Below are 27,710 nucleotides of genomic sequence, written 5' to 3' on the forward strand. Positions count from 1 at the left end.
GGTTCTCTTGGGGCCTGCCTTGGGGGGGTTGTCTACAGGGCCTGTCTTCGGAAGAAAAGTGAGATATCTCTTGGCCTGCCTGAGGGGGGTGTACTGGACCATCAGGGACATTTTTTAAAGTTCAGGAGAGTAGTTTCTCAAGAGAAGCAAGATGGCAGTGGCATGATAACAGCTATTAAGTTGAGCTCTGTCATGCTTTACAACTTCAATACGAACATACCTTTACAATTCGGAAAATTTTTTTCGACGATACCCCATACTAAGTGTAAGGGCTTTCTCCGGATAGACCCTCCCACGTCTGGACAGGTGTCGATGAAGCGCTTTCTTACTAACTCTCCGGCCAGTATCAAAGGGGGTAGGAACCCAGCGATAACTCCGATGGAGGGAGCCACCAGAGCTATGGGACTTGAGCTCTCGCTCTCCTCTCCAGCAACCTGATTGCCACCTAACCCAGCAGCAGAAGATGCTGCAAGCTTGAGTTCTGAGGACCTGGTGTGTCCAACATCTATATGCAGTGGGAGGCCTCACACCGAGTGTTAAACAGCATCAGGAGCGGAAGATAGCCGCTTCTCAAAGGTGACAGTGGACTGCATTTGGCGTGTGCTCCAGAAGCTAGAAGTAGCTGCTACTAAATCTGATGGTGATATATCAACAATTGTAAATAAGTTGGATGATCTTTCAGTTTCTGTATATAATATCCAAACTGAGACTAACACAAAGTTTGATCAAATTAATAAAGAAATAGCCTCAATTCAAAATCTTACGGGAACATTTGCCAAAGATAGACTTTTCCTTCAAAAGAAAATTGAACAGCTTGAAAACCACAATAGAAAACTCAACCTTAGAATTTTGAATTTCCCCAAATCTTCAGCTATCTCCCCAATGGATATGTTTAAAAATACCTCACTGAAAATTTAAAATTTCCACTGGATTCAATTCCGCCTATAAATAGGATATATTACCTTCCTAAGAAAGCTGAATCTTTTCCACCTGATGGATAGGCTGATAGATCACAACCTTTGGATTTAAACAATTTAACTGTTATATTGGAAAACTCCCAGGAAGAAATAGAATATTGTGGTACTTTGATAATATCTTTTGTCTTCAAACAAGACCTTAATGCCATACTGAGAATATTTTTCTGGCATGTTCAAAGTTTATTCATGGGTCAGAGAATATGGATATTCCCTGACGTGACAAAGTCTACTCAAGACTGTAGGAAATTATTTCTAGCTATTTGAGAAGAAGTTAAAAGCCTGGGAGCTACATTTTTGCTTAGTTATCCCTGTAAATGTTTAATAAGTTACACTGGCATTAAATATTTTTTTTTGTTCCTGAGCATCTTCGTAGCTTTCTGGACACTAAGAAAATGCTGTAGGGCAGCAGAAATTTAAAGGTCATTTTGTAAACACTTTAAGCCTTTTCCGTTTTTCTCTTGGTATATTGATTTCCTAGAAATAATGAGACCTCCCTGTCTCTTCCTTAATTGCTTCTCTACCTTATTGAGGGTTTTCAAAGAGTTAAAAAAATTATGATTAAAATGTTATTCTTAATTTTCAAAGAATTTATGTAATTATGCTTGATTTCCTGTTAACTTTGGGAAGTTTCTTTTCTCTATTATTGTATACTCTGCTCTGTATTACTGTAACAAGTGGATTCTTGTGGTTTCATTTGAAAATGATAAACAAATTATAAAAAAAAAAAAAAAAAGTCAGGCGAGTGAGAGGGGTCATGATGGGTATGTGAGTTTCTTTTTTTTTAAAATCCCAACTTTTCTGTCAATGCCTGAGCCAATCCGCACTCAGTTAATGACAGAAAAATAGATTGGAATAATGAGCATCATATTACTGCCTTGATTTTAACGCAACATGAATTTGCATGCTTATTCTAACATGCCACATTGATTTTTCAGCACTGAATTTACAGTTTGTTTTCCTCTACCACAAATCTTTTGAGCATAAGCCTATGAGGGCATTTATAGACATTCTGATTCTCAAGGCTGCACAGTGCTTTCCACTTAATGGTATAGTGGTCACTAGTCTGTGTCTGTACAGCGCTGTGTACATAGGTGGCACTTTGTAAATAATATTCCCTGTTTGGTGGTTGTTCCGGATTTTCACAATACTAGTAGGCACTCACTGAATTTGAGAGGTGTGACACTGCCTTGATATGTAGCAGCTCTTCGAATATGACTTCCTGCTCCTCCTCTGTGCGCTGGGAAGGACTAAGGAGAGGAAACAAGGGAGTCACAATTACTGAGCAAACCTCCTGGTTGCAGTCATTGTCAAATAAAAGATACAAAAAGTGCTTCTACAGGTAATTTTCAAGAAGGATGTTTCATGAATAAACCCTATTGTATGTGTCTAAATGACCTCCTGCGGGTCCAGGAAGTAACATCAGAGGAAGAGCCAACACTCGTGCAGGTTGGGGTTGCTGCTCATGCCCCGAATGTTAAAGAGGTGCAGGAGAAGAGAAGGGGTATGTCCGCGTGGTAGTAGGGGGTGGGGAAAGAGCCTAGGAGGACAGCTGCTGGTGCCCCTACCAAGACAGTGCCTGGGGCGGACCCCCCCCCCCCCCCGCCCCTTACTATGCCACTGAGTGAAAGCACATCTTTCTCATGCATATTGATTTTGGGCATCCTAGAAACTTGACTGGCTGGTGTGTCTTGGGGACTGGGTTGAGAACCGCTGGATTAGAGTAGGGCAGTGGTTCTTAAACCTGTCCTGGGAGACCCCCAGCCAGTCGGGTTTTCAAGTTATCCCTAATGAATATGCATAACCTAAAGCCTAAGCTTAGGGGGGGGGGGGTTTCAGTTAATTAAATAGCTGCCTATTGGATAACTCAAATTCTTAAAACCAGCTATTAAATATTTAATACAAACAAATATTATCTGAATCAATTCAATTTTAATCTTATCTCCACAGTTCATTTCATTACAGTACTTTTACAACTTACCAATACTTAATTTATTAATAAATATCAGAATAATTTAGTCAGGGAACCTAATCCTCATCACTCACACTCACTTCCCAACTTTCACACACATACTACAGTCATTGTGATTACTTTTATCCCAAACTGGATCTTGGTGAGTTCATTAGTCCATGATCATCTAGTCAGAGAGGCTTCAAACTGAGAGTTGCACAACAGTCTAGCACATGAGAATGACAGTTTCTTAAACACAACTGGCAGGCCTCTCTGTCCTCATGATGGTCCTGTTCTTCAATTCATAAAGCATTCAGCTCAACACAAAACTGTGTTTCACCACCTGGCATCTTCAGGAGCTGTATTTTGCAAGGCTCGCCAGCATCACAACTTCACCTACAATACAAAATAATTCACCTACAATACAAAATAATTCACATACATTCCCTTTCATTCATACTAAAACCTCACCAAAATCTTTAAAACACCTTTCACCTACCAATAAACTAAGCAAGACTTAAGCAGGGATTTTCATGTGCTAGACTGTTGTGCAACTCTCAGTTTGAAGCCTCTCTGACTAGATGATCATGGACTAATGAACTAACCAAGATCCAGTTTTGGATAAAAGTAATCACAATGACTGGAGTATGTGTGTGAAAGTTGGGAAGTGAGTGTGAGTGATGGGGATTAGGTTCCCTGACTAAATTATTCTGATATTTATTAATAAATTAAGTATTGTTAAGTTGTAAAAGTACTGTAATGAAATGAATTGAGGGGATAAGATTAAAATTGAATTGATTCAGATAATACTTATTTGTATTAAATATTTAATAGCTGGTTTTAAGAATTTGAGTTAATGAATATGCATGAGGCAGATTTGCTTGCCTGCCATCTATTATATGCAAATCTGCCTCATGCATATTCATTAGGCATAACTTCAAAACCCAACTAACTGGGGCAGTGGCTTAGCAAGAGTAAGAGGCACCTGGGGCAGTGGCAACCCCACCCTTTCCCCACCTCGCACATGCCCCTTACCTTCTCCCATACCTCTTCAACTTCACCAGTGCAAGAAGCATCTCCAACTTGCTGCCCATACCAGCCTCAGCTCTCCCTCTGATGTCACGTGTTGGTCCCATGACCACAAAGTGACCTTAGGGATATGCACTTACACAGAAGGATCCATGAGCTGAAGCTCTGAGACAGAAGAGGCACCTATTTTAAAAGAACTTGAAAGCTTCTATTCTGTCACACTTAACTAGGCTACAAGTGGAGGAGTGAGCCAATCTGAGGGATGTGACTGATTGACCACCCCAGTGCCACACTTACGGTTTGCGCAGTATCATAGTAAGGAGTGCGTCAGGTCCCAGCAAGGCCAGAAATGACAGCGATTCCTGCAGCTCCTCCTCTGACTCCCTCCCATGAGCCTTCCGCTCCGTCAGCAGCTCCTCCCCCAGGAAGCGGTAAAACTGTGAATCCTTGTCCTGAAAATTCAGCTCCTGCCTCACTATGACAAGAAGAAACAAAAGAGTTAACTCCTATTCAGCAGAGACACATACAGAAAGTAGGTATGTGAAGGGTAATTCTATAAACTTAGGTGCCTGCGTTGAAATGCCCCTTGTGTGTGCAAATGTCTAGAATACTAGCGCTTATGCACGCAAGTGAACATTTACTCATACAAATATAAGCAGAGTGCCTAGGTAGTGCTTTTCAAACTTTTTGTGCCTGTGATCTCATGATGGTGGCCAAATAAAACTGTGATCCCAGTGGCATAGCTAGGCCACTGTGATAGCATAGGCCCATCCATTCCTAGCTTAGGCCCACCCAGCAGTGGCACCCTAATTCCATCTTTCTCTCCTCTTCTGATGGGATGGCATGTTATCTCTCTGAATTCTCCCCTCCCCCCCTTGCTTCTTGGTGTACCTCAGAGGTGTCCTGAAGGCCACAGCAATTCATTTCCACAGAATACACAGACTCTTGCAGTTTCCCTCTACTGCCTCCCACCAGTAAGGAAACAGGAAATGATATCAGCAAGGGCGGGAAGCCTGTATGGGCTGGTGTAGGCAGCAACAATGAATCACTTTGGCTTCTGGGACTTTTCTAAGACATACTGGAAAAGGGGGAAGATGCTAGTCAGGTTAAAAACAAAGGAAATGCTGACCTAAGGAGGGGGGATTGAAAGGGCCCACCAAAGTTAATTCCGGGCCCATCCACAACAGTAGATCTAACTATGCCACTGTATGATCCCCCAGAGTTGCTAAAAGATAATGAACTTATGGAGAGCTAACCTAGGCTGTGACCCCAAACATGAGTTTTCTGACCACAGATTAGGAAGTTCTGTCCTACACAATATTCTATAATGGTTAACGTGACCATTAATTTTTTTCATCAAAACGGGACATCTATTAATATTCAGTCCCGCCCCCCAATCCCGCCCTAGCCCTACCCCAATCCCACCCTAGCCCCGCCCCCCAATTTCTTCCATTCATTTTTCATGTACACACAATATCTTATTATTTCATAATGGTAACCATAAAATTTTTAAAAAACCACAAAGCACCCTATACGCAGAGAAAATGTTAATTATTTATATTTGGGGGGTTTTCAACGATATCACCTCAGTAACTATAGAAAAATAGACAAATATAGTGCAAAATATAGACAGCAGATATAAATTCTCAAAACTGACACATTTTTATCACTAAATTGAAAATAAAATCATTTTACCTTTGCTGTCTGGTGATTTCATGAGTCTCTGGTTGCGTTTCCTTCTGACTGTGCATCCTATCTTTCATTTCTTTCTGCACTCAGGCCCAACAATTGTCCCTTTCTATTCCCTTCCTCCTTCCTTCCTATGTCCTTAGTGTCCCCAACGCCTCCTTCCTATGTCTTTAATGCCCCCAGTGCCTCCTTCCTATGTCCTTAGTGCCCCCAAATCCAGTGTCAGTTCTCCTTTGTACCTTTGTTCCAGGTCTACCTTTCTCTCTCTCCCTCCTCTGTTATGATCTTGCCTCTCTCTGCTCTTCCTCAGGGGCTCTCCCCCTCTGTCTGCACCTCCCAAAGTCCTCCTTCTTCCTCCTGTCTTTCCCCTTTGGTCCAGGCCTTTATTTCTCTAGTCTTTCTTCTATTTACAACCCCCCCCCCCCTTCTCTGCCATTTTCTCTCCTTCCTTCATCTCTCCTTCCTATGTCCCCTCACTACTTCCAGCCTTTGTCCCACCCCCTCCCAAAAAGCCTGCCGGCCTACCTCCCCAAAGCCAGCCTTCCCCAAAGCCAATCTGCCTGTCTACCTACCCCAGAGCCAGTCTGCCTGTCTACCTATCCCAGAGCCAGCCTGCCTGCCTACCTCCCCCAGAGCCAGCCTGCCTGCCTACCTCCCCCAGAGCCAGCCTTCCTGCCTCCCCCAGAGCCAGCCAGCCAGCCTGCCTGCCTACCTCCCCCAAAACCTGCCTACCTCCTCCCCCCCCCACCGCGGAAAACAAAAGCCTCTCTCCAGGCCCGATTTAGGTCCACCGCCGCTGCTCCTCTGCTGCAAACTACTCTAACCCAGAAGCCTTCTTTCCAATGTCAATTCTGATGTCGGAGAGGATGTTCCAGGCCAGCCAGGCAGCGATTGGCTGGCCCGGAACGTCCTCTCCGACGTCAGAATTGACGTCTGGAAGAAGGCTTCCGGGTTCGAGTAGTGGCAGCAGAGGAGCAGCGGTGGTGGACCTAAATCGGGCCTGGAGGGAGGCTTTTTTTTTGGTGTGGCAGGGGAGGGACAGGAAGCAATCGCCTGTCCCGTTGTCCCCACGCACAGCTTCCGGACGCTGTCTCTGAAAACGGGACATTTTGGGCATCCCGAAGCTGTGTGTGGGGACAACGGGACAGGGGATCCGAAAACGGGACTGTCCCGTTCAAAACGGGACGTATGGTCACCTTAATAATGGTGCATGTGTAACTCCTAGCCTCCTAAGATTATGTGCGCAGGAGGCAGGCCAGAAGAACACTATCAAGTATAAAAGGGTAAATAGGACAAACAGAAATTTACCCTTTACCAATACATGCAGGATTCTGGGACACTGATCCCCAGAGCTATATGCATAGAGGTAGCCAGCTGCTTAGAGAAATTCTCTGCCAGTTCCCACTACACTATTAATCCATGAGAAACAAGCTGCTTCTCCCTGCTCCAAACTCCTCCCTTCCCCTTCTCACTCCAATTGCAGTTCTGTTTTTTCTACTGTTCTCAGGCTGAGAAAAAAAATCAGAATCTTTCAAAAGATTCAATAGTAACTCTCCGCTCTTGGCAGTGGGAAGAGTCCACACAATGTGCATTAGAGAATGACACAGGGACAATTTTTTCCCCATCCCTGCAGGAACTCATTTTCGCATCCCAGCAAGTTCTTTTCCTGTCTCTGCCCCATTCCTGCAAGCTCAGTCCACATCTGCACAAGCCTCAAACACTTTAAAATCATAAGTGTTCGAGGCTTGTGTGGTTAAGGCAGAGCTTACAGGAATGGGGCAGGGACAGGGACATGACAAAACTCATGGGGGTGGGGAAATTGAGTTCTTGTGGGGACAAATTTGTCCCCATGTCATTCTCTAGTGTGCATGACAGCCTCCCTGTTGCCATGACATCAGATGCAATAGCAGCTCCTTGCAACTTGAAACCTCTGAAAAATTCAGTGATCAAGGAATCCCCTCTCCTCATATACGAGTGGTCTTATACCCTACATTTTTCATCAAGGATTCACTGCAGCTAACTCTGTACAGTGATTAACATTAGGAACAGTTAATGAGATAATAGAGATCAATAGAGCCAGATATACTGGCAGAGTCAGCTAATCTTAGTGTCTTCCAGATGCAAAAGTAATAAGGAATCTGACATAGAGATGTTGGGAGTTTATTCTAAATGTAAGCAGCTTGAAATTTAAAAGTGAACTCGAACAGCTTCTTCTGGTGGACTTGTTGCAGAGACGGGAAGGGGATCTTGAGCCATCGCGTTGTCCTTGAGTTGAGGAAGGAGGGCGTAACCTTGATGGTCATGGTGAGTCTACAGGAGCTTTCACCATATATAGTTTTGTGGGTCATGCATGCCATCATGAACTGTATTCTTTTCTTTATTGGTAGCCAGTGTAGCTCTTTTAGAAGTGGGGTGGCTACCTTCCTGGCTCTGAGTATCAATCTGGCTACTGTATTCTGAAGTGTCTGCAATCTTTTGAGTTCCTTTTCTGCAATACCACTGTATAGAGAGTTACAGTAGTCCAGGTATGGTAGTAGGATTGCTTGACTGATCATCCTAAAGTTCTTTTGGTTAGGACTGGCCTGATTGTTCTCAGTTGTCTTAATCTGAAAAAGAATTGTCTTGCCACTGCATTGATTTAGTCTTTATAGGTTAAGGACGAGTCATGAATGACACTCAGTACCTTGGAAGTTCTTTCAATTTTTAGCTTCTCTCCTGAAGTGAGTTCAATTTCTGTTCATGGTAGTGAGGCAAAGTTACTGAACCAGAAAATTTTTGTCTTGGACTTGTTTAGTTTGAGATAGTTCTTTTGTGTACAGTAGCTTATGTAGTCTAGTGCGATTTTTACATGCTATAGTGTATTATCCAACGTATGTAACTTACAAAATGCATAATTGCTGGAGGGCATATACATGGGCAAAGCAAGGACAGGACACAGATGGGGCAACTCCATATGCATGTAATACTGTAAGTATTTCTCCATATGCAGAATACTGTAAGTAATGAGCGTCTCTGTTGCATTATGTGTCCATTTTTATGTCAGATCTATGGAAATGCGTAAATGTTAGATACGCCGATGCAAAGTTATACTAGTATTCTATAATGAAATATAGACACCCAGACACCAGGGGGGAGGGGGCAGGGTGCAGAGCCTGGCAGGGAGAGGCTGGGTACAGGGGGTAGGGAGTTAGGAAAGCAGGGAGGACAGATGCTCAGGGGTTTGGGAAAGACAGATACTGCACATACTGGGAGAGGTTTGGAAAGAACAAATGCATGGGCTGGGGGTAGGGGGTTAGGAAAGGAGGAAAAGAGAGATGCTGCACAGGTGGAGTAGTGGGAAGGGAGAGAAAGAAATACTGCCGGTGGGGGAGGGAAAAGAAACAGAGAATTGTTGGACATAGGTGTGTGGTGTGAGAGGGAAAGAGAGATGATATATATGTGGAAAGGAAGAAAGAGGGAGAATTGTTGGACATGATAGTGGTGGAGAAGAGGGAAGGAGCAATGTTACACTGGGAGGGAGGAGAGATGTCAGACCACTGGAATGGGAAGGAGAGAGAGAGATGACAGACCACAGAATGGAAGGGCAGGAGGGGAGAGAGAAATGCCAGACTGCAGAAAGAAGAGGAGAGAGATGTTAGACCTCAGGAAGAGAGAAGGAAGGAGAGAGATGCCAGACCATGGAAAATATTCCAGGCTATGGGAAGGAGAGGAGAAAGATGCCAGACCATATGAGGGAGGAAGGGGGAAGCCAGAGATGTCTGATATGGGAGAGGGATAAGATGGTGCTTAGGGATGGAAGGGAAGGGGAAACAGAGGGAGGAGATGGTGTACAGCGATAGGTGCAACAGGGAAGAAATAAGAAAAAATGCTTCTTATGGATAGATGGGAGTAGGGGAGAAGAAAGAGGAAGGAGATTGTACACATGGATAGATGGGAAGGGAAAGCATGGAAAAGTAGATTTTGAGAAAAAAGCAGAAAAATGAAAGTTGAATGTTAAAAGTAATGCTAAAGACGGATGTATGGCAGAAAGTGAAGGAGAGAAAAACAGCAAATGGATAAGATGGCCCTGGATACACAGTTAAGAGCACAGACAGAAGGAAGTGCAGCCAGAGACTGGGAAAAATGGTTTGAAAACCAAAATCACCAGGCAAAACAGGTAGGGGAAATGATTTTATTTTCAATTTAGTGATTGAATTGTGTCAGTTTTGAGAAATTACACCTGCTGTCTATATTTAACACTGTTCAGGAAGAAATGCATTTGTTTCTATTTCTCTGGGGGTTGCAATGCATACAGAGTCTTGCATCTTAGGGTTTTGTTTGTGGTCTTGTATTTGCATAGGGGTTATCTCTGTTCTGCATGTGTGACCAAGGCCAGGGGTTCTGGTAGGGATGAATGTTGAGAAACATACAGTGTGCTTTGAGTAGTTTAATTTTGTGGTTAACCATTATGTATTGTTAATAAGATTATATTGTGTGTGTATATATGAAAAATGAATGGAAAAAATGTTATTACAATTAGTACTATTATGGGATGGGGTCTGGGGCGGAGCTTGCAGGCCCCCCCAAACAAAAAGCATTCCGCTGCCTATGGACAAGATCAGTGGTTCCCAGGCCAGTCGGGTTTTCAGGATAACCCTAATGAATATGCATGAGAGCGATCTCCATATAATGGAGGTGCCAGGCATGCAAATCTGCTCCATGCATATTCATTAGGGCTATCCTGAAAACATAACTGGCATGGGGGTCCTCCAGGACAGGTTTGGGAACCACTGGACAAGATGATCCACTGTTTGTGTGATGAAGGTTAAAATAGTAAAATCCTGTTCCAGGTTTTACTGTTTCATTCGGTTTACTGAGGAATCATTGCTTCTGGTTTTACTTTTTACTTTTAACTGCAAGCATGAGAGGTAACTAGGTAAAAATAGTAAAAATTGGTGAAATTATTACTTCGGTAAAAGTAGCAAATGTTTCAGGTACTTTTTTACAAGTAAAATATAAAGCTTTTACTTAAGTACAGTAACTAGTTATATTTTCTTAGTTACCATACCAGGCAAGGCAAGGCAAGGAGAAGAATATTACAAGCTGTCAACCAGAGACTGGTGTGTCATTTGTCCTGTTAGACATCTTATTTGATGGCTGGATCAGTTAACGCTTTGAACAAGGACTACTCTCAACTCTACCCCTTTGTCCTCTGATTTCCCTCTTTTCCATATCCTACTCCCCTCTTGGTTGGATATATATTAGTGCTATTGATTAATTGCTGTTTGCATTTGCAATTAATGGTAATTAAAATTATGACTGCTGTTGACATCTACCCCCTTCCTGAAACTGGCCCCAAGAGCATCCCCCTTCCCAAAAAGCTCCTCCCTAGAAGATTCCCTCCATCACCACTATCCAATTAACTGCTTGGATAATGCCATGGTGGTCAGAGGGGATATTCAGCAACACTGTCCAGGCAGCGATTAAAAATGCAACTAACTGTGATCAGTTTTTTAATTGGGTAATTAATTACCATTAAAATTTTTGCTACAAAAAAAATGGCTTTACACAATAACATAAGAACAGCCAAATTGGGTCAAACCAATGGTCCATCTAGCCCAGTATCCAGGGCCGGATTAATCAATAGGCACACTAGGCATATACCTAGGGCTCGAAACGATGAGGGGGGCCTGCTGAAAGAGGACGACAAACCTTGCCGGCAAAGGGCCCCCCTCCCGGCAGCAACCGCAATGGGCCCCCCCTCCCGGCAGCAACCGCAATGGGTCCCCCCTCCCAGCAGCAACCGCAATGGGCCCCCCTCTCGGCAGCAACCGCAATACAGCCAGATCTGTTACTAGAAAGTCCCACGATGTCTGCTTCTGCCGGTCCATCCCCCTCTGATGTCACTTCTTCCGGAGCAATTAAGTGGAATGTACTAGAGGAGTTACAGATTTGGTTGTTTATACATACATATGTGTTATAGTTGGTTGATGTAGAGTGAGGCAGTTGAGAGGCGTTGTAAACTTGGTTATTAATATCGACTTATATTTCGGATAGTATTACTGTTTTACAAATATTTGAACACTTTCATATATGCATGGATAGGGTTCAGGGTTAAATTCCTGGGTAAATAGGTGGGAAGGGAAGGAAGGGGGATTTGTTCAGAAATGTTTGGGGGTTGCATAGAAGAAAAACTGTGCACTAGCATACTAATCTTTGTTTGTTTTGAATTAAAAAAAAAGAAAGAAATACAAGTGGAAATAAAGAAGTAAAGAAGAAAACAGATAAATGGGGGGCGGGACATGGGCGAGGCAGGGCGGGGCATGGGCGGGTTAGGGGCGGAATAGGGCAGGGCCAGAGGGGCCCAGTGTACTTATGTGCCTAGGGGCCCTCGAAGAATTAATCCTGCCCTTCCAGTATCCTTCTTCCTACAGCAGCCAATTCAGGTCACAAGTACCTGGCAGAATCCCAGAGTAGCATGATTCCATGCTACCGATCCTATGGCAAGCAGTGGTTTCCCCCATGTCTATTTCTCACGACTGCTATCGATGAATATATGTCAGTTCTATTTATTTATTTTTTTGTAAACCACTTTGATACTGAACCCTTAAGGGAAGTCTAACCAGTCCATAAATAAACTAAAACAAATGAAACAAAACTATGATGGCATGCCTGGGTTTGTGTCTGACCTGTGCCAGGGTGTTATGTACTGTATGCTTAGGGTTATGAGGTATTTTGTATGTGTGTATATGTAAGTATATATCTTTAGACTTGTGTATCTGTGCTAGATAACCATCTTGACACCCTCTCCTGTTCGCCGTAACCAGTCAACAATCATCACAAGCTAATACACAGTAATTCTTGAATAAATAGCAGTCATAGCTTCTTTAAGTTACAAATGAATGGCCTACCTGCCAAGGCTAATACTAATTCCTGTAGACTATAAATTCTTAAGTGGAATGGAATAGGTAAATGTGAATTGATTGTTTACTCTTTCAACAAATACGAGTACAAAGATTAGGGGAGCATCAAGAAATTACTAAGTAGTACCTTTAAAGCAAATACAAGAAAATATTTTTTTCACTCAACACATAGTAAAGCTCTGGAATTTACTTGGAGGATGTGGTAAAAGCAGCTAGTATAGGTCTGAACATTTTCCTCAAAGCAAGGTCGTTAAACTCCCCGATTCCGTGTCCGATCCGTGCCTGATTGCATGCAGGCCGACAAATTCACAAAAGGCCTGCATGCAAATGAGGATGATCATTGACACGCCCCCCACCCACCGCACGGATCGCTAGAGAGCGATCCCGATGCATGCGCAGACCATCTGTAGATGGTCTGCACATGCATCTAAGACCGATGACTCTTTTGGATTCACCACAAGAACATAAGAATAGCCTTACTGGGTCAGACCAATGGTCCATTAAGCCTAGTAACCCTTCTTCATGGTAGCTAATCCAGGTCACTAATACCTGGCCAAAACCCAAAGAGTAGCAACATTCCATGCTACCAATCAGGGGCAAGCAGAGGCTTCCCTCATGTCTTAATAACAGACTATGGACTTTTCCTTCAGGAATTTGTCCAAACCTTTCTTAAATTGGCTGCCTGTCTACACTACTGGTTTTATAACAGGTGATTGGTGATTTGTGTGTCCCTGCTGCCTAAAACTAAGTGGCTCCTTCTAGAATATGTGCTGAGTTGAGCACCCTCAATCATTTTGAAAAGTTGGGTTCTATAACTGTATCTGAATGTAACTTGCTGTGATTTTTTTTTTTAATTATCTTTCTTATTACCAAAGATTTCTGACCCTCTAGTCAGAAATTTTCTCTTACATGATCATGCATATAGTTCACATTCAGCAGTGCAAAGTGATACTAGTGAGCCAGAGGAGAACAGGAGACATAAATCAACACCAGCAAAGGCAGTGCTTAAAATAAATCCAGGCAGAAGATGGAGAAGGGAAAGGTAGTGAGGGGGGATAATGGGAACAGGGAGAGGCAATAAGATGATCTTCCTTGGGTGAATATTTGCTGTGAATGTCTGCTCTTTCGTGTCGATTTGTTATGGAGACCTTTTCTTTTAGCTATATTTTATGTACACCGCCTTGATCTATTTGTTGGAAAAAGTGATTAATCAAGAATAAATAAACCATAAATATTTGCACAGAGTTTATCAGCATGGATTTCTAGGGCTTCCAAATTCCTCTGCACATGCTGTCTGCTTCTTATGCCTCAAATCATTGGGCTCAATATTCGGATCACAGGAGTCAAGACTGCCTAAGTCCCACAGTCAGCAATGAGCCTGGATATTCAATGCTGGGCCATTTCTGGTGACAGGCATTTAAATATATGGGCTTTTTTTTACTGGCTATGACTTAACCAATTAAGTCGATATTCAGCGCTAATTGGCTAAGTTATAATGGCAAAGATAGGATTGCTATTTAGGTGGTCCGATTGCCTACTAAACTTAGGGCTAGATTCACTAACCTGCCCGAATTGGAACAATCCGTTTCCGATTCAGGCAGGTTCAATAAATTCACTAACCTAAAATATCAGTGATCGCGCATGCGCAGACCTGTCCAAGCCGCGACTTTTTTTTTTTTAACTTTAAACTTCGAGGCCCCACTCTCCTGCTCCTATGCGGTGGCGGCAGCCTCTTCCCTCCTTCCCTTCAGTGTGAGCCCGCGGGTTTAAACCTGGTGCTGCACTGCGGGGAAGGGCGGCAGAAAGCAGGCAGGAGAGATTGGGGCAGGCAGGCAGGGGGTTCGGGGCAGGCAGGCAGGCTCGTTCGGGGCTGCATGAGATGGGGCAGACAGGTTAGAAAGCAGGGCGGCAGAAGGCAGGGCAGTCGCTAAGGGCTTCAGTGACTGGTCCTGAGCAGGCGCTTTTTGCGAGCCCAACCCGATATGGGTGTTGTCCCAACAGCTCCCAATTTGCGGAAACTAAAGACTGACTATCCTGCTGTCCACGGAGAACCTACATTACAGGTAAGTAACTACACTCTATGCTACATCTTATAGTGTCTTTGTAGCTACAGTGGAAGGGAGGAGGTTGTGATGTGATAGGCATGATGTACAGAAATGTCACTTTGAATTGCCCCTAACTTGCCCTCTGTTGCCAAACACTTCCATTTAGACACCATTGGCCATACCATGAACAAGGGCACCTTCATCCATCAACACCTGACACATCCCCACAGCCTGGCTCCGGGACTGGATGGTAGGACTGGCACTGATCAAACAATCAACAAGCTCTTTCCCTGAGCAACATGACCTGTGATCAATAGAAGAAGAAACAGAGGGGAACAGCATTATTTTTTATGCACTGAGTTAAATTTTCAAAGGTTTTCCATACTTAAAAAAGCCTTAGTCACAGAAAAAAACCACTGTCTGGAACTCATTACCACCCTATATCAGGGCCGAACAAAACTTAGATAAGTTCACAGGAAATCTTAAATCCTTCTTTTTTAAAGACGCATATGAATGCTGAAACGGTTCTGCTGATGTCTTGTTCCTGTTCTGATCTCCTTTACCTCCCAGGTCCTCCTTTCTTTTAAATTGTAATTCTCCCTACTTCCCTTTTGTTTCTTTGTCTGTCCAGTTCGTCCAGTATATATTTAGAATGTTTAAATGTTTTCCCCTATTTTATTGTAAACAGCTTAGAAATTATGATTAGCATTATATCAAAAAATTTTAATAAACTTGGAAACTTTGCCTACCCTCTCTGTGGGTAAAATTATACATTTTATGTTACTATGCACAAAGTTTTACTTTCAGACACAACACAAATTCAGAATTTGAACCCAAGAGTATATTTTTATATTTCCAAAAGTGTGCACAGAATTATACCTAGAAAATGAACCAGGAACCAGTGAAATAAGCAGGTGCAAGTGTGTGTGGATATTTTTTCCTACTCCATTTTCAAAATTTGTACCCACAGACTTTAGAGTTATGTGCACAGTCCAAAGGTTGCCCCCCTGTCCCACCAAGGGTAGAGCCAAAGATGGAAAGGGATCAATATTCAGAGTGATTTAAATGGGCAGGAAACTATCCTACCCACTTAAATTGCATCTAGCCACCAAAGAAGGCTTACGGAATCAGGGGGGGGGGGGGCAGGATATTCATTCAGAGGGAAGGGTGGGGAAGGGGGACATGGCACATTGTAGGGTTAGGTAGTCAAGGCCTTCGAGAGGCCCGTTGGAAAGTCAGGAAGGTCAAAAAATAATAATAATAATTATGTGGTCCCGGCCCAATATTCAGCTGGGGTTACATAACTTGTTTATGCAGACCTGGCTGAATATCGGCCGAGTTCACATAAGTTCCAGCAGCATGCCTGCTCACAGTTAGATCCCATTATTCAGTGCTGGTGCCCGGACAAGGCCCAGCACTGAATTCTGGCAGTTAATTCAGCCGGCAACGATAAGAATTTAAAAAGATCTGACCACTACTAGCTGAATATCAGGAGGGGGATTAAATTTAACAACCTTATTCATTACAATCTGGTTTTTGAATATCTAAATGACAATGGTGTTTAATACTTAGAGACACTGACATTAGAGAACTCACTAGTCATCCAGAAACCTGAGACCTCTGATATCAGCAAATTTGGAAGAGGCTAGGACTTGTGACATCATCATCGCTGATGAAGGGAGGTGGGAGTGTAATTACATGGCCTTGAAGTGATATAGGCAGGAAAATTCTGCAATATTCCTAAATGTCTTCAGTCATTCTCTATCCATTCAGCCCAGATGGTCATCTTCAGATCAGTGCAGCTGATGTGAAAAGCACATACAGCCACTGTCTTTAAAGCTACAGTATTCACTTCTAATCTTGAGATTGGATATTCAGGACACTCTTAATGAATTGCCGAGGACTCCAAATGTACCAGAGCTGCCCAACTTGAATCCAGTGTCACTAATGGAGGTTTAATATTCTGATGGCCTGATGATCCAGGTTTAGAAACTGACTGAACCGAGTCTGCCACCATTCCTGCCACGTTAGATTCATTAAAAGAAGTTACAATAGTTAACTCCTTACCAGCTGTTTCAACTCCAGAGAAAGCTGATACTGCTACTGGCAAAAAAGTCTGGGAGCTGACTGCTTCTCTGGCTTTCCCTCCGAACTGCACCTCCTCAATCTGCTCTTCGGCATTTGACTCAGTGCCCTGAACTGATAGCACTCTGGAGTTAGGTGGAGGTGGGGTGCTTTGAGCTATTGGGCTCAAAGAAGCCTTAAGCAGCTGCTGGGCTAAATCCTCCTGCAGCAGTCCAGAAGTTGCTGCTAGCTCTGGAACTGGGGAATCCAATGTGAACGCTGATATCAACTTGGATGGAGGCTCAGAGGGATAGCTCCGAACCTTGCCTTCCCTCTTTGGAGGCATGTTAAGTTGAAAAATATAGAGGAAAAAAGAAAACTTCTCAGAGGAATCAGGATCTCAGCTGAACGCGTCCACTCAGGTAAACGCCATCTTGGATTTTGAGTGCCACTGATTTAATTATCACACTCTTTTCACAGCTACTAGGTGCTTCATGCCCTCACCATGCACCCGCTTCTCTGCATTTGGAAGTCTAACTCTAGGAAATTCTTCTTCTCTTTAAGCCTTCATTTTCCTTCTTATTTCAAGATAAACATTCCAAGGCCAACAGAATTTTAGAAAATTACAGAAACTACAAATAAAAAGTTCGCATCTCCACAATAAATTTATTTGAGTGAGGTGACATCTTCCACTAACCATGACACATGAGGCCCCAAGGAGAGTGAGAAAAAGACAGTCATAGGCATTGGAAAGGGGGGGACCACGGCTCCACTCCATAAAAATTGGCATGGGAATGGGGCCGATGGGAATCCCATGGCATCCACATAGGCTTTCTCCTTCCTTCCTTCCTTCCAGTCACACTTCTTCACAAAGTCATGAGCAGCAGTTCCTACGTGGAGTCCGCAGCTGACCTGGAAGCTTTCCCTCTTTTGTTGGAGGGAAAACTTCTGGGTCAGCCACAGTCAGCGTGTAGGAACCACTGTTCATGACTTTCTGAAAAAGTGTGGCTGGAAGGAAGGAAAGAAGAAGGAAGAGGCCTACTTGGATATCTTTGAGCTGGCCAGAACTGGTACACACCCTTGGTATGGGGGCATAAACTTGAGACACAGAAGAGAGGGAGAGGAGCGCATTGGGGCATGGGAGGGAGTGGGGTGTGTTGGGACACAGAAAGAAGGAAAGAAGGAAGCATGAATTTGGGATAAAGGATAGAAGGAAAGAGGGAGGGAGCAAGAACTTGGAACAGAATGGAGGAAGGGAGGGAGCGCATTGGGGCACAGAAGGGAGGGAAAGAATTTGGGACAAAGGTTGGAAGGAAGGAGGGAGAGGGCACTAACTTAGGATACAGAAGGGAGGAAGGGAGGGAGGGGGCACGAACTTTGGACATAGTATGGAAGGAGGGAGGGAGGGAGGTAAAGAGATGCTAAGGTGGGGGAAGAAATACAAAGGGAAAATTGTTGGGAATGGATGTGTGAATGAGAGGGAAAGAGAGATGGTGCACATGGGGAAAGGAAGAAAGAGGAGAATTGTTGGGCATAAGAAGGGAGAGAATTGTTGGCATGGTGGAGGGAGAGAAGTGAGGTAGAGATGCATGGAGAAAAGAGAGATGAAAGGGAGAAATATTGAATGTGGTGGTAGAGAGGGAACAGTGGGGCAGATGGAAAGGGATGCAAGAGGGAGGAATGTTGGACATGTTGGATGGAATGGAGGGAGAGATGTGGCATGGTGCTGGAGAGGGGTGATAGAAGGAAAAATGTTGGGCATGGTGCTGGTGGGCAGAGTCGAAAGATGCTGCACATGGTCTGGGGGATGAGAGCGGGAGAAATGTTGGCTGTTGCAGTAGAGGGAGTGGGAGAGATGCACCCTGGATCCCTCTTTCTCTTTCTTTTCCCTTACTCCTTTTGCAGCAAGGGAGGAAATAAGAGAAAGAGATAATGGACAGTGAGAGAGAGGGAGACATGTTGCACATGGGGGTGGAGGAGAGAGAGGAAGAAATGCTATGCAGGTGTGGGTAGGGGAAAAAGGTGCACTTTGTGTAGTATAATTATGTGATTACCATTATGTATTATGTACCATCCATCTTCTCAATTACCGCCCCCTCTTTGTGGAATGCCCTTCCACTCGACATTCGATTAAAGAACTCCCTTGAAAAATTTAAAACTAAACTTAAAACTTTCCTCTTTAAAGATGCTTTCACTCTTTAGCATCAGCCTCCACTTTTTAACTTCCTGATTCATATGTAGTTTTGAAATATCTAACACTTCTTCTTAAGTGATCCCCTCCTATTGTTTTTACCACTCCCCATTTACCGTCCTTTTTTATTAATTTTACTTCGATGTATTTTAAATAACCTCTCCCTCCTCTACTATCCTATCGTTTCATGTATGTTAATTTAAATTTGTCCAGTATTTTTAACATTTGATAAACAACCATTTTTATTTGCCTTCTTTAATTGTTTTTATAAATTTTTAATAATGTACACCGTCTAGACATGTATTTTATAGACGGTATATCAAAAATAAAGAATCTTAATCTTGATCTATTGTTAATAAGATTATACGAGTTGTGTATATATGACAAATGAATGGAAGAAATGGCATTACAATTAGTACTATTATGGGAGTAGGGTCTGGGGCGGAGCTTTTGGGCCCCTCCAAACAAAATGTGTTCTGCTGCCTACAGTACCTATAATTCCGGAGGTAATGTTTTCTGTTCCTTATGAGGGATGGAGTCTGGCCTAACAGGTGAGCGCAAAGAACCTTCCCCGCTCTCCAGACTTTCTGAGACGAAACCTGCACACATAAGAGGGGGAAAAGATTTTACAACAAAGAAAGGAAGGCAAAATATAAGTTCATTATAACTGACCAGATTTTTGGAGAAAGTTTCCTTCAGGCAAATGTTCGATGTGATACAACAGACATGCATTGTTCAAGGATTAAAACATATGACAGGGGACTGAACACAAAATTTTCACACATCAATTTACTTAACTTCAACTATTTATTAGGGGTGGTGTCAATATTTAAAGGGATTTAACCAGCCAGAACCTGGTCGGTTAAATTGCCTGTTTAGGGCTAACTGCTCATTTTCAGCAGCAGTTACCTAGGTAGTGCCACTGAAAATAATTGATTAACATCGAACTGAAAACTGGCTATTTCGGGATCATTCTGGGGGTGGAATAGGAACATGGCCTGTTAGTGCTGATATTTAACACTTAACCAACCAGGTGAATTGCATAAATAGGACCACAGAAAAGTTGTGGTTTTTTTTTTGTAATATCATTTTTATTGATACAGAGAAAACCGGGTGCAGTACAAAGAAATAAAACACAGGAGCAGAAGGATATACAAGTATTTATTGCACAAAAATACACAGCCATGAAGAACGATGGAATAAGTCCGGCACTGAGTGCCCAAACAACTCAGTAACTAAGGATGGGAAAACCTGGACAGGAGAAGGAGCCACAAAAAGACCAATAACAGAACGGGTTTATCATATGAATGAGTCAGTACATGCAACATCGGTATCTCTGTCATTATTTGAAAAAGCTAAACAGAATCCCCAAACAATTCAAGACAACCAAACTCCCTCACACACAACAGACGCACCACGCACACACAAACACACGGACGCACACTCCACACACTACAGTCAAAAACCACTGGAAGAGGTAAGAGAAAAGAAAATGAAGGCCAGGAAGACAGCCTCGCTCGTCATATAGTCAAAGACAAAAGCAATAAGAACATAAGAACATAAGCAATGCCTCCGCTGGGTCAGACTTGAGGTCCATCGTGCCCAGCAGCCCGCTCACGCGGTGGCCCAACAGGTCCAGGACCTGTGTAGTAATCCTTTATCTATACCCTTCTATCCCCTTTTTCAGCAGGAAATTGTCTAATCCTTTCTTAAACCCCGGTACCTTACTCTGTCCTATTACATCTTCTGGAAGCGCATTCCAAGTGTCCACCACACGTTGGGTAAAGAAGAACTTCCTAGCATTTGTTTTGAATCTGTCCCCTTTCAATTTTTCTGAATGCCCTCTTGTACTTTTATTATTTGAAAGTTTGAAGAATCTGTCCCTCTCTACTCTCTCTATGCCCTTGATGATCTTGTAAGTCTCTATCATATCCCCTCTAAGTCTCCTCTTCTCCAGGGAAAAGAGACCCAGTTTCTCCAATCTCTCAGGGTATGAAAGGTTTTCCATCCCTTTAATCAGACGTGTCGCTCTCCTCTGAACTCTCTCGAGTAATGCCATGTCCTTCTTAAGGTACGGCGACCAATATTGGACGCAGTACTCCAAATGTGGACGCACCATCGCCCGATACAATGGCAGGATGACTTCTTTCGTCCTGGTTGTAATACCCTTCTTGATTATACCTAGCATTCTATTCGCCCTCTTAGCAGCCGCTGCGCACTGTGCCGTCGCCTTCATTGTCATGTCCACCATTACCCCCAAGTCCCTTTCAATAACAAAAGAAGCGTGGAATCCCAGCCCCCCTCCTGGTCAAGGAGGTACGGCTGAACATCAAAGGGACAAACAAGCGTCCCACAGCCCTTTCCAGCCCTTTCCACAGCCCTTTCCAATACACTTTCCAGTGGTTTTGTGGTCGGGACGAGTAAGAATCCAATTCATAGCGGGCCTGCTGCTTCAGCATAGCAAGCCATCTGACATAAGTGGGAGCCTCTGCAGAGACCCACTGCTGTAAGATAAGCTGTTTCCCCAGTAAAATAACATGGAGAGCAAATTTCAAAGAGGGTGGATCCAGGCCATGCTGAGTCCACTCCTGCACATCCCCCAGTAACAAAGCAGAAGCATTCCAGGGGATATCACAAGCTAGGATAGTTTGTAAACATGCTCGTACCGGAGTCCAAAACTGTAATGTAGTACACTCGAAAAAAGAGTCCAAGTAGGTGCCCTGCTGGAGTTTGCATTTAAGACAAAGACTGGAGTCCCAGAGGCCCATGGTGTGTCCCCTAGAGTGAGTGAGGTATGCCCTGTGTAATATTTTAAATTGGGTCACCTGAAGGGACACCGCTTTTATGTGAAGGTAGAGGGATTGAAAAAACTGATGTAGATCATGAGACGTAACCTCCAGCCCCAAGTCGCGGGACCACTCTCGGGCCAAAGATGTTACACAATCCTCTCCCAGGCTCAATCTACCCACTGCATACCACGTAGATATTCTATTGGAGATGGCAGGGGTGGCCACAAAGATCTCATCCCATTTACCCAAGGTCCAGCGATCCCCATGAGCCCTATGTACAGATAAATAATAATGATGGATTTGAGTGTAGGAATAAAAGGGAGTACCAGGCAGCTCCCAAGCATCTCTCAGCTGTTGAAGGGACGGGAAAAGGCCCTCCCCCCCCCCACAGCCAGGACTGCACCCAGGGTAAGGCCCCTCTCCGCCCAGCCCTTCAAACCAGCAAGGCCATGCAACCCGGGAGTGAAATCGGGATTCTGCAAGAGAGACAGGAGAGGGGAGGCCGTGGGCGCCCAGCCCTGCCGCAGCCACAACCACCGCCAAGCTTGATGAAAGGGCTGTAAGAAAGGAAAAGGGTGGTATGCCGTACCAGGTCCACCATAGTCACGCCCGCCTCTGTGAAGATAGTAAGAAAAGGAATACGGCAAGCAACATTCGGCAAGAAGAGCAGGGGGTGGAGTAGAGCCTCGCAGATACCAGTTATTCATTAATCCAACGGAGCAGGGCCGCAATATTGTAAAGACGGATGTCTGGGAGACCAAGACCCCCTTGCTCCCCACTCTGAGTTAATTTCAAGAAACTGATGTGAGCAGCCTGACACCCCCCCCCCCAATAAAGGAGCTAATGACTGATCGATAGAGTTGTTCATCTGCGTGTGTAAGCCACACCGGGATGGTCTGCAAAGGGTATAGTAATTTGGGGAACAAAACCATTTTAACCAGGGCGACTCTGCCCATCAAGGATAGAGGTAAGGAGAGCCATTTGTGACAAAGGGTTTTAATTTTACCAAGAGTGGCGGTGATGTTCGCTGTATAGAGTTTAGTAGGGCTAACATATAGCATGATGCTCAAATATTTAAGCTTTCCGGGAGCTAGGCCGATGCCACGGGAGCCGAGGGTGGCGATCCCAGTAGCAAAGCCTCCGTCTTATCAAAGTTGATTCGGAGCCCAGAAAAGGAGCCATAAAGCTTGATAATGGACATAAGGGTTGGGACATTCCAATCTGCGTGCTGGACATATAACAACATGTCATCGGCAAACATGCTGATACGATATTCATGGATACCCTCTCGTAAATCCTCTAAATCGGTATCCCCCGTATATGGAACGCCAAGGGCTCCAGAGACAAGAGGAAAAGAAGAGGGGATAGAGGGCATCCCTGGCGCGTACCCCTAAACTAAACTAAACTAAACTAAACCTTAGGTTTGTATACCGCACCATCTCCGCAAGCGCAGAGCTCGGCACGGTTTACAGAGGTTGAGAGGAAAGGAACTACAAAGAAGGTATATAGGAGAGGGACTGAGAAGATAGAGAGGGACAGGGTACTAGAGAACGGGAGGTGATTAGATTTTTGAAAAGAGCCAAGTTTTCAAGTGTTTGCACCTCTGTAATTAGTGGTTAAACTGCAATAAAACTAATACAACTGGAAGTGGATAGGTTAAAATTGTATCCAAGATACCTATTCACCATTAACTGCAGGAGAGAGAACACGTTGGGCTCCTAGCTTTTAGAGTTCTGCTCATAAATTGGCCTCTTTGAAAATTTATTAGGGCCGAGAACATTAAATTTTACTCAGAATTTTAATGAAATCTTAAATTTAGTGGCATTACAAAGCGAGTGGCAAAAGGAGCAGATTTAGAGCGGGGAAAAAAGTTATGAGCTTAGCACTGATTTTCAGAATGGCTCATAAATTAGGTTCAATCTAATAATAATAATATAACAGTTTATATACTGCAAGACTGAAGTTCTATGCCGTTTACAATAATTAAAAAATGTTACAGATTGAATGGATTTAACAATGTTCTGCCGGTTAACATTGATTGAAAGATGCTACAAGTTGAGTGGATTTAACAAAGTTAGAAACTAGTGATTAACAGCTCTTGGGATCAGTTATTGTGGGATGAGGTTAGTTGCTTAAGTACTTTAGGAACAGATATGTTTTTAGGCGTTTCCTAAATTCCCCATAAGTAGTAGTAGTAGACGGCAGGCTTAAATTTACAAAAATAATGTTTAAGCTCCTAAAAGGATGAATTTTCAGCTGAAAAGTTATACTTTTAAATCTGGCTGAAAATAGGGCACATAGGGGTCCTTTTACTAAATGCTAATGCGTCCATTTTAGACTAGGGGAGAGTGTGGCGCAGTGGTTAAAGCTACAGCCTCAGCACCCTGAGGTTGTGGGTTCAAACCCACGTTGCTCCTTATGACTCTGGGCAAGTCACTTAATCCCCCCATTGCCCCAGGTATGTTAGAAAGATTATGAGCCTGCTGGGACAGAGAGAGAAAACTGCTTGAGTACCTGAATAAATGCATGTAAACCGTTCTGAGCTCCCCTGGGAGAATGGTATAGAAAATTGAATAAAAAAATAAAATAAAAAACGGCTGGCGCACCTTAGTAAAAGGACACCATATTTAGGAGGCTAACTTAGAAGAACAAATTTAGGGCCTCAGCATTTTGTGACTATCAGGCCCTCCATTTTCATCACTAATCATTGCCAAATTGATTTAAAACCAGAGAAGACAAAGGTAGAAAAAAATATATATTTTTTTTACATTAGGCTAAAATAGTATTGTAGCTGTGTTGATAAATATTTATAAATTGAAAATGGAAATAAGGTGATCCTTTTATTGGATCAATTGTAATACATTTTTGACTAATTCAGAGACCAAAATCCCCTTCCTCAGGTCAGGACAGGATACTGTAACACCAATATACTTTACTAATTCTGAGAAAAGAGGTTTTGGCCTCTGAAAGCTAAATGAAAAATGCATTAGTCCAATAAAATGGTATTATCTTATCTCCCATTGTTATTTGCCCCCCCCTCCCTTTTGGCCCCCTTTTATGAAGCCGCATTAGGCTTTTTTATCGCCAGCTGCAGCAATATTAGCTCCAACGTTCATAGGATTCTATGAGCGCCGGAGCTTTTACTGCCAAGGCCAGCTTCATAAAAGAGGGTGTGGGTTATTTGTTAATCTGTAAAGTGATGAATGCTATTTCTCTGGTTTTTTCAAATTTACATCCGCTATCTTTATATTTTGCACAATATTAGGGGCCCTGCATCATTTTTTCTGTTTCTGTGGTGTTGCATTGTATGCAGAGTCCATCTCCTTGGTGGTTCAGTTTAAGTTTTGTGTACATATTTCTATTTCACCCCCATTTTACAAAACCATAGCGCAGTTTTTAGCACCAGTTGCCTTGGCCAGTGCTGTAAACCGCGCTACAGTTTTGTAAAAAGGGAGCGGGGGGGTTAATTTGTGATTACATATTTCGTACTGGGCGAAGGTGTTTTCTGTGTTCTGTGTGTACGAAAGACATGGTTTCTCTGTTAACATTGACTGTGCAGGATCAATCTGTACTAGTTTGGCTTGTTTAGTTTTACAGTGGGTGTATTGATGTTCTACTGCTCACTGCAGTATGTAAGTTGTTGCCTTTTCCTAGATACATTCTTCTTGTGCAATGATTGTGTGGATTTTAAAAATCATGTTTATCATATAGATGAGGGGGGATGTCAAAAAATGATGGGCCCCAGGTGTCACATAAGCTAGGTACACCACTGATGACATGTAATTATAAATCTGCAACAAAAATGGTAAAAACTGGCTCGGCAAATAGTTTGACAAAAAAAAAAAAAAAAATCAGCCAGCCCCCACAATTTTTTCCCCACCACAGCATTTCTGAGAAAAACTTTAATGAAATAGGCTTGTGAATTTTCAGCTTTCATGCAATATTCATGAGCTGGCGAATTGTATACTCTTTGCTCAGTTGGGGAGATGGTATTGAATGAAGAACAAATGCCATATTATCTCGTGTATAATATGCACTTATTTTCCATCCAAAGAAATGTCATACTCTGGGTGCATATTATACATAGGTATACATGGACTCGGTCAGAAGGTGTTGAATTACCTATGGTATTACTTTAATGTTTGTAATTTATAGAATATAATGTCTAGAACTACAAGTAGTTCAATGTGTTTCAAATTTAAAATCCCTATCCCTATCCAGTAATCGTAGCACTTGCCAAATGTGCCGCATTTACATTAAAGGGACAGCGACAATTGTGCCTGCGCATTATACATAGGTATACAGTTTTTTTGTATTACGTTATTTAAAAAAAGTCAGGGTGTGCATTATACACGGCAGCGCATTATACACGATATAATATGGTAATTGCCCAGCTTCAGAGAGACAAAACCACATAGAATTCTAACTGACCAGGGCAGTACTAATGAAGGAGATGGGAAAGGGGTAACTTTCAACGGTTCTCTGTTCTTGCCATATTTAAGTAGGCTTGAAATACCGTATTTTCACGCATATAACGCGCGCGTTATACACAATTTTACAAACCGTGCATAACCTTGCATGTTATACGCGTGAGCGCGGTGTATACATTTTTTTTTATATCGTTCCCCCCCCCCGACATCCGATTCACCCTGCAGGACCGCTCGCACCCCCACCCCGAAGGAGCGCTCGCACACACTCGCACCCGCACCCCCACCCCGACCCCGAAGGACCGCTCGCACCCCCACAGCCATCCGACCCCCCCCCCCATCATGTAGAAGCTCCTACCATTGTCCTGCTGCTTCCTCTTCCGGCGGTCCCGGCCCTTCTGTGAGCCCTGAGTCTGCGCTGCTTCCTCTTCCGGCGGTCCCGCCCTTTCTCTGACATGCAGAGAAAGGGCGGGACCGCCGGAAGAGGAAGCAGCGCAGACTCAGGGCTCACAGAAGGGCCGGGACCGCCGGAAGAGGAAGCAGCAGGACAACGGTAGGAGCTTCTACATGATGGGGGTTGGGGTCGGGAGGCTGTGGGGGTGCGAGCGGTCCTTCAGGGTGGGGGTGCGGGTGCGAGTGCGTGCGAGCGGTCCTTCGCTGTGGGGGTGCGAGCGGTCCTGCGGGGGGGGGTGAATCGGACGTCGGGGGGGGGCATCAGGCTTTCAGGGTGGGGACAGGACTTCAAGGGGGAGAGGAGAGTCGGGGCGGCCGAAAGGAGAGTCGGGGTGGCCAGAGGAGAGTCGGGGCGGTCGAAAGGAGAGTCGGTCGGTGACGGGAGAGTCGGGGCGGCATGCGCGGTATATGGGTATGTGCGGTATATAAAAATTTATTTACATAAATTACAGTTTCCCGCGCGCTATACCCGTGTGCGCGTTTTACATGGGTGCGCGGTATATGAGTGAAAATACGGTACACACAGTGGCAGAGCAAAGAGAGGCGAAGAGCAGAGATTGAGGAGAAGTAGATAAGTACCGGTGGGCAGATGGGACAAATCAAATGGCCTATATGTACCATCATCTTCTAGGCTTCCATGTGGTGATGTGTGCTGATGGTTTATAGACATTCCATGCTCACATTAGATCTTATCATTGCTGGCAGCTTGCGTCAGTACAAGGGCAGTTCCGAGATTGGAATCATGATGGCTGAAAATTACTAAGAATGTGCCAGTCCTCTGAGTATCATAAAGCAAACTTTCTGTTGTTTACCAGCCTTGGTTGATATCCCACAGTGCTGCCTCTGCTCCTGAAGCCACACCCTGTGCTCCAGCATAAACACCATCCAAAAGCTACACTGGGCCTTTCAGCTCAGTGTTTAATATTCTACTTAAAAGAGATGTTGGAAAGAACACTATGTAGCAAATGTTTATTTTTTTTAATGGGTAATAAGTGTTCTTTCTTAATTGCCTATGCCACAAAAGTATAGAAAATAGTTATAGTTCCTCTCAAACATTGCTTTTCTGACCAGGACATTGATATTTTGAAATGTAGCTTTTTTTTTTGCAGAACATTTCAGATGATTCCAAGCTGACTAAACTTAAGGGCCCTTTTACTAAGCTCAACATTCGGCAGATGCATTTTGCTGTGTGTGCA

At 43.7% G+C, this 27,710-nt stretch overlaps 1 protein-coding gene across 2 annotated transcripts in view; it reads right to left on the reverse strand.

The window, feature by feature from the left end:
• RAPGEF3 (Rap guanine nucleotide exchange factor 3) overlaps positions 1 to 27,710 on the reverse strand; it is a 213,606-nt gene that overhangs the window by 73,226 nt on the left and 112,670 nt on the right. For both annotated transcript variants that reach the window (XR_004538757.1, XM_033937142.1), the window contains 4 exons: positions 19,338 to 19,444; positions 14,773 to 14,894; positions 4,252 to 4,429; positions 2,140 to 2,224 (listed from right to left, as the gene is read on the reverse strand). Coding sequence is in view for 1 of the 2 variants with exons in the window: in XM_033937142.1 (XP_033793033.1) it covers positions 2,140 to 2,224; positions 4,252 to 4,429; positions 14,773 to 14,894; positions 19,338 to 19,444 (492 nt within the window). In the remaining variant the exon portion in view is untranslated. The remainder of the gene's footprint in view (positions 1 to 2,139; positions 2,225 to 4,251; positions 4,430 to 14,772; positions 14,895 to 19,337; positions 19,445 to 27,710) is intronic.

Source organism: Geotrypetes seraphini, chromosome 3 (assembly GCF_902459505.1).
Source record: "Geotrypetes seraphini chromosome 3, aGeoSer1.1, whole genome shotgun sequence".
NCBI classification, from domain to species: Eukaryota; Metazoa; Chordata; class Amphibia; order Gymnophiona; family Dermophiidae; genus Geotrypetes; species Geotrypetes seraphini.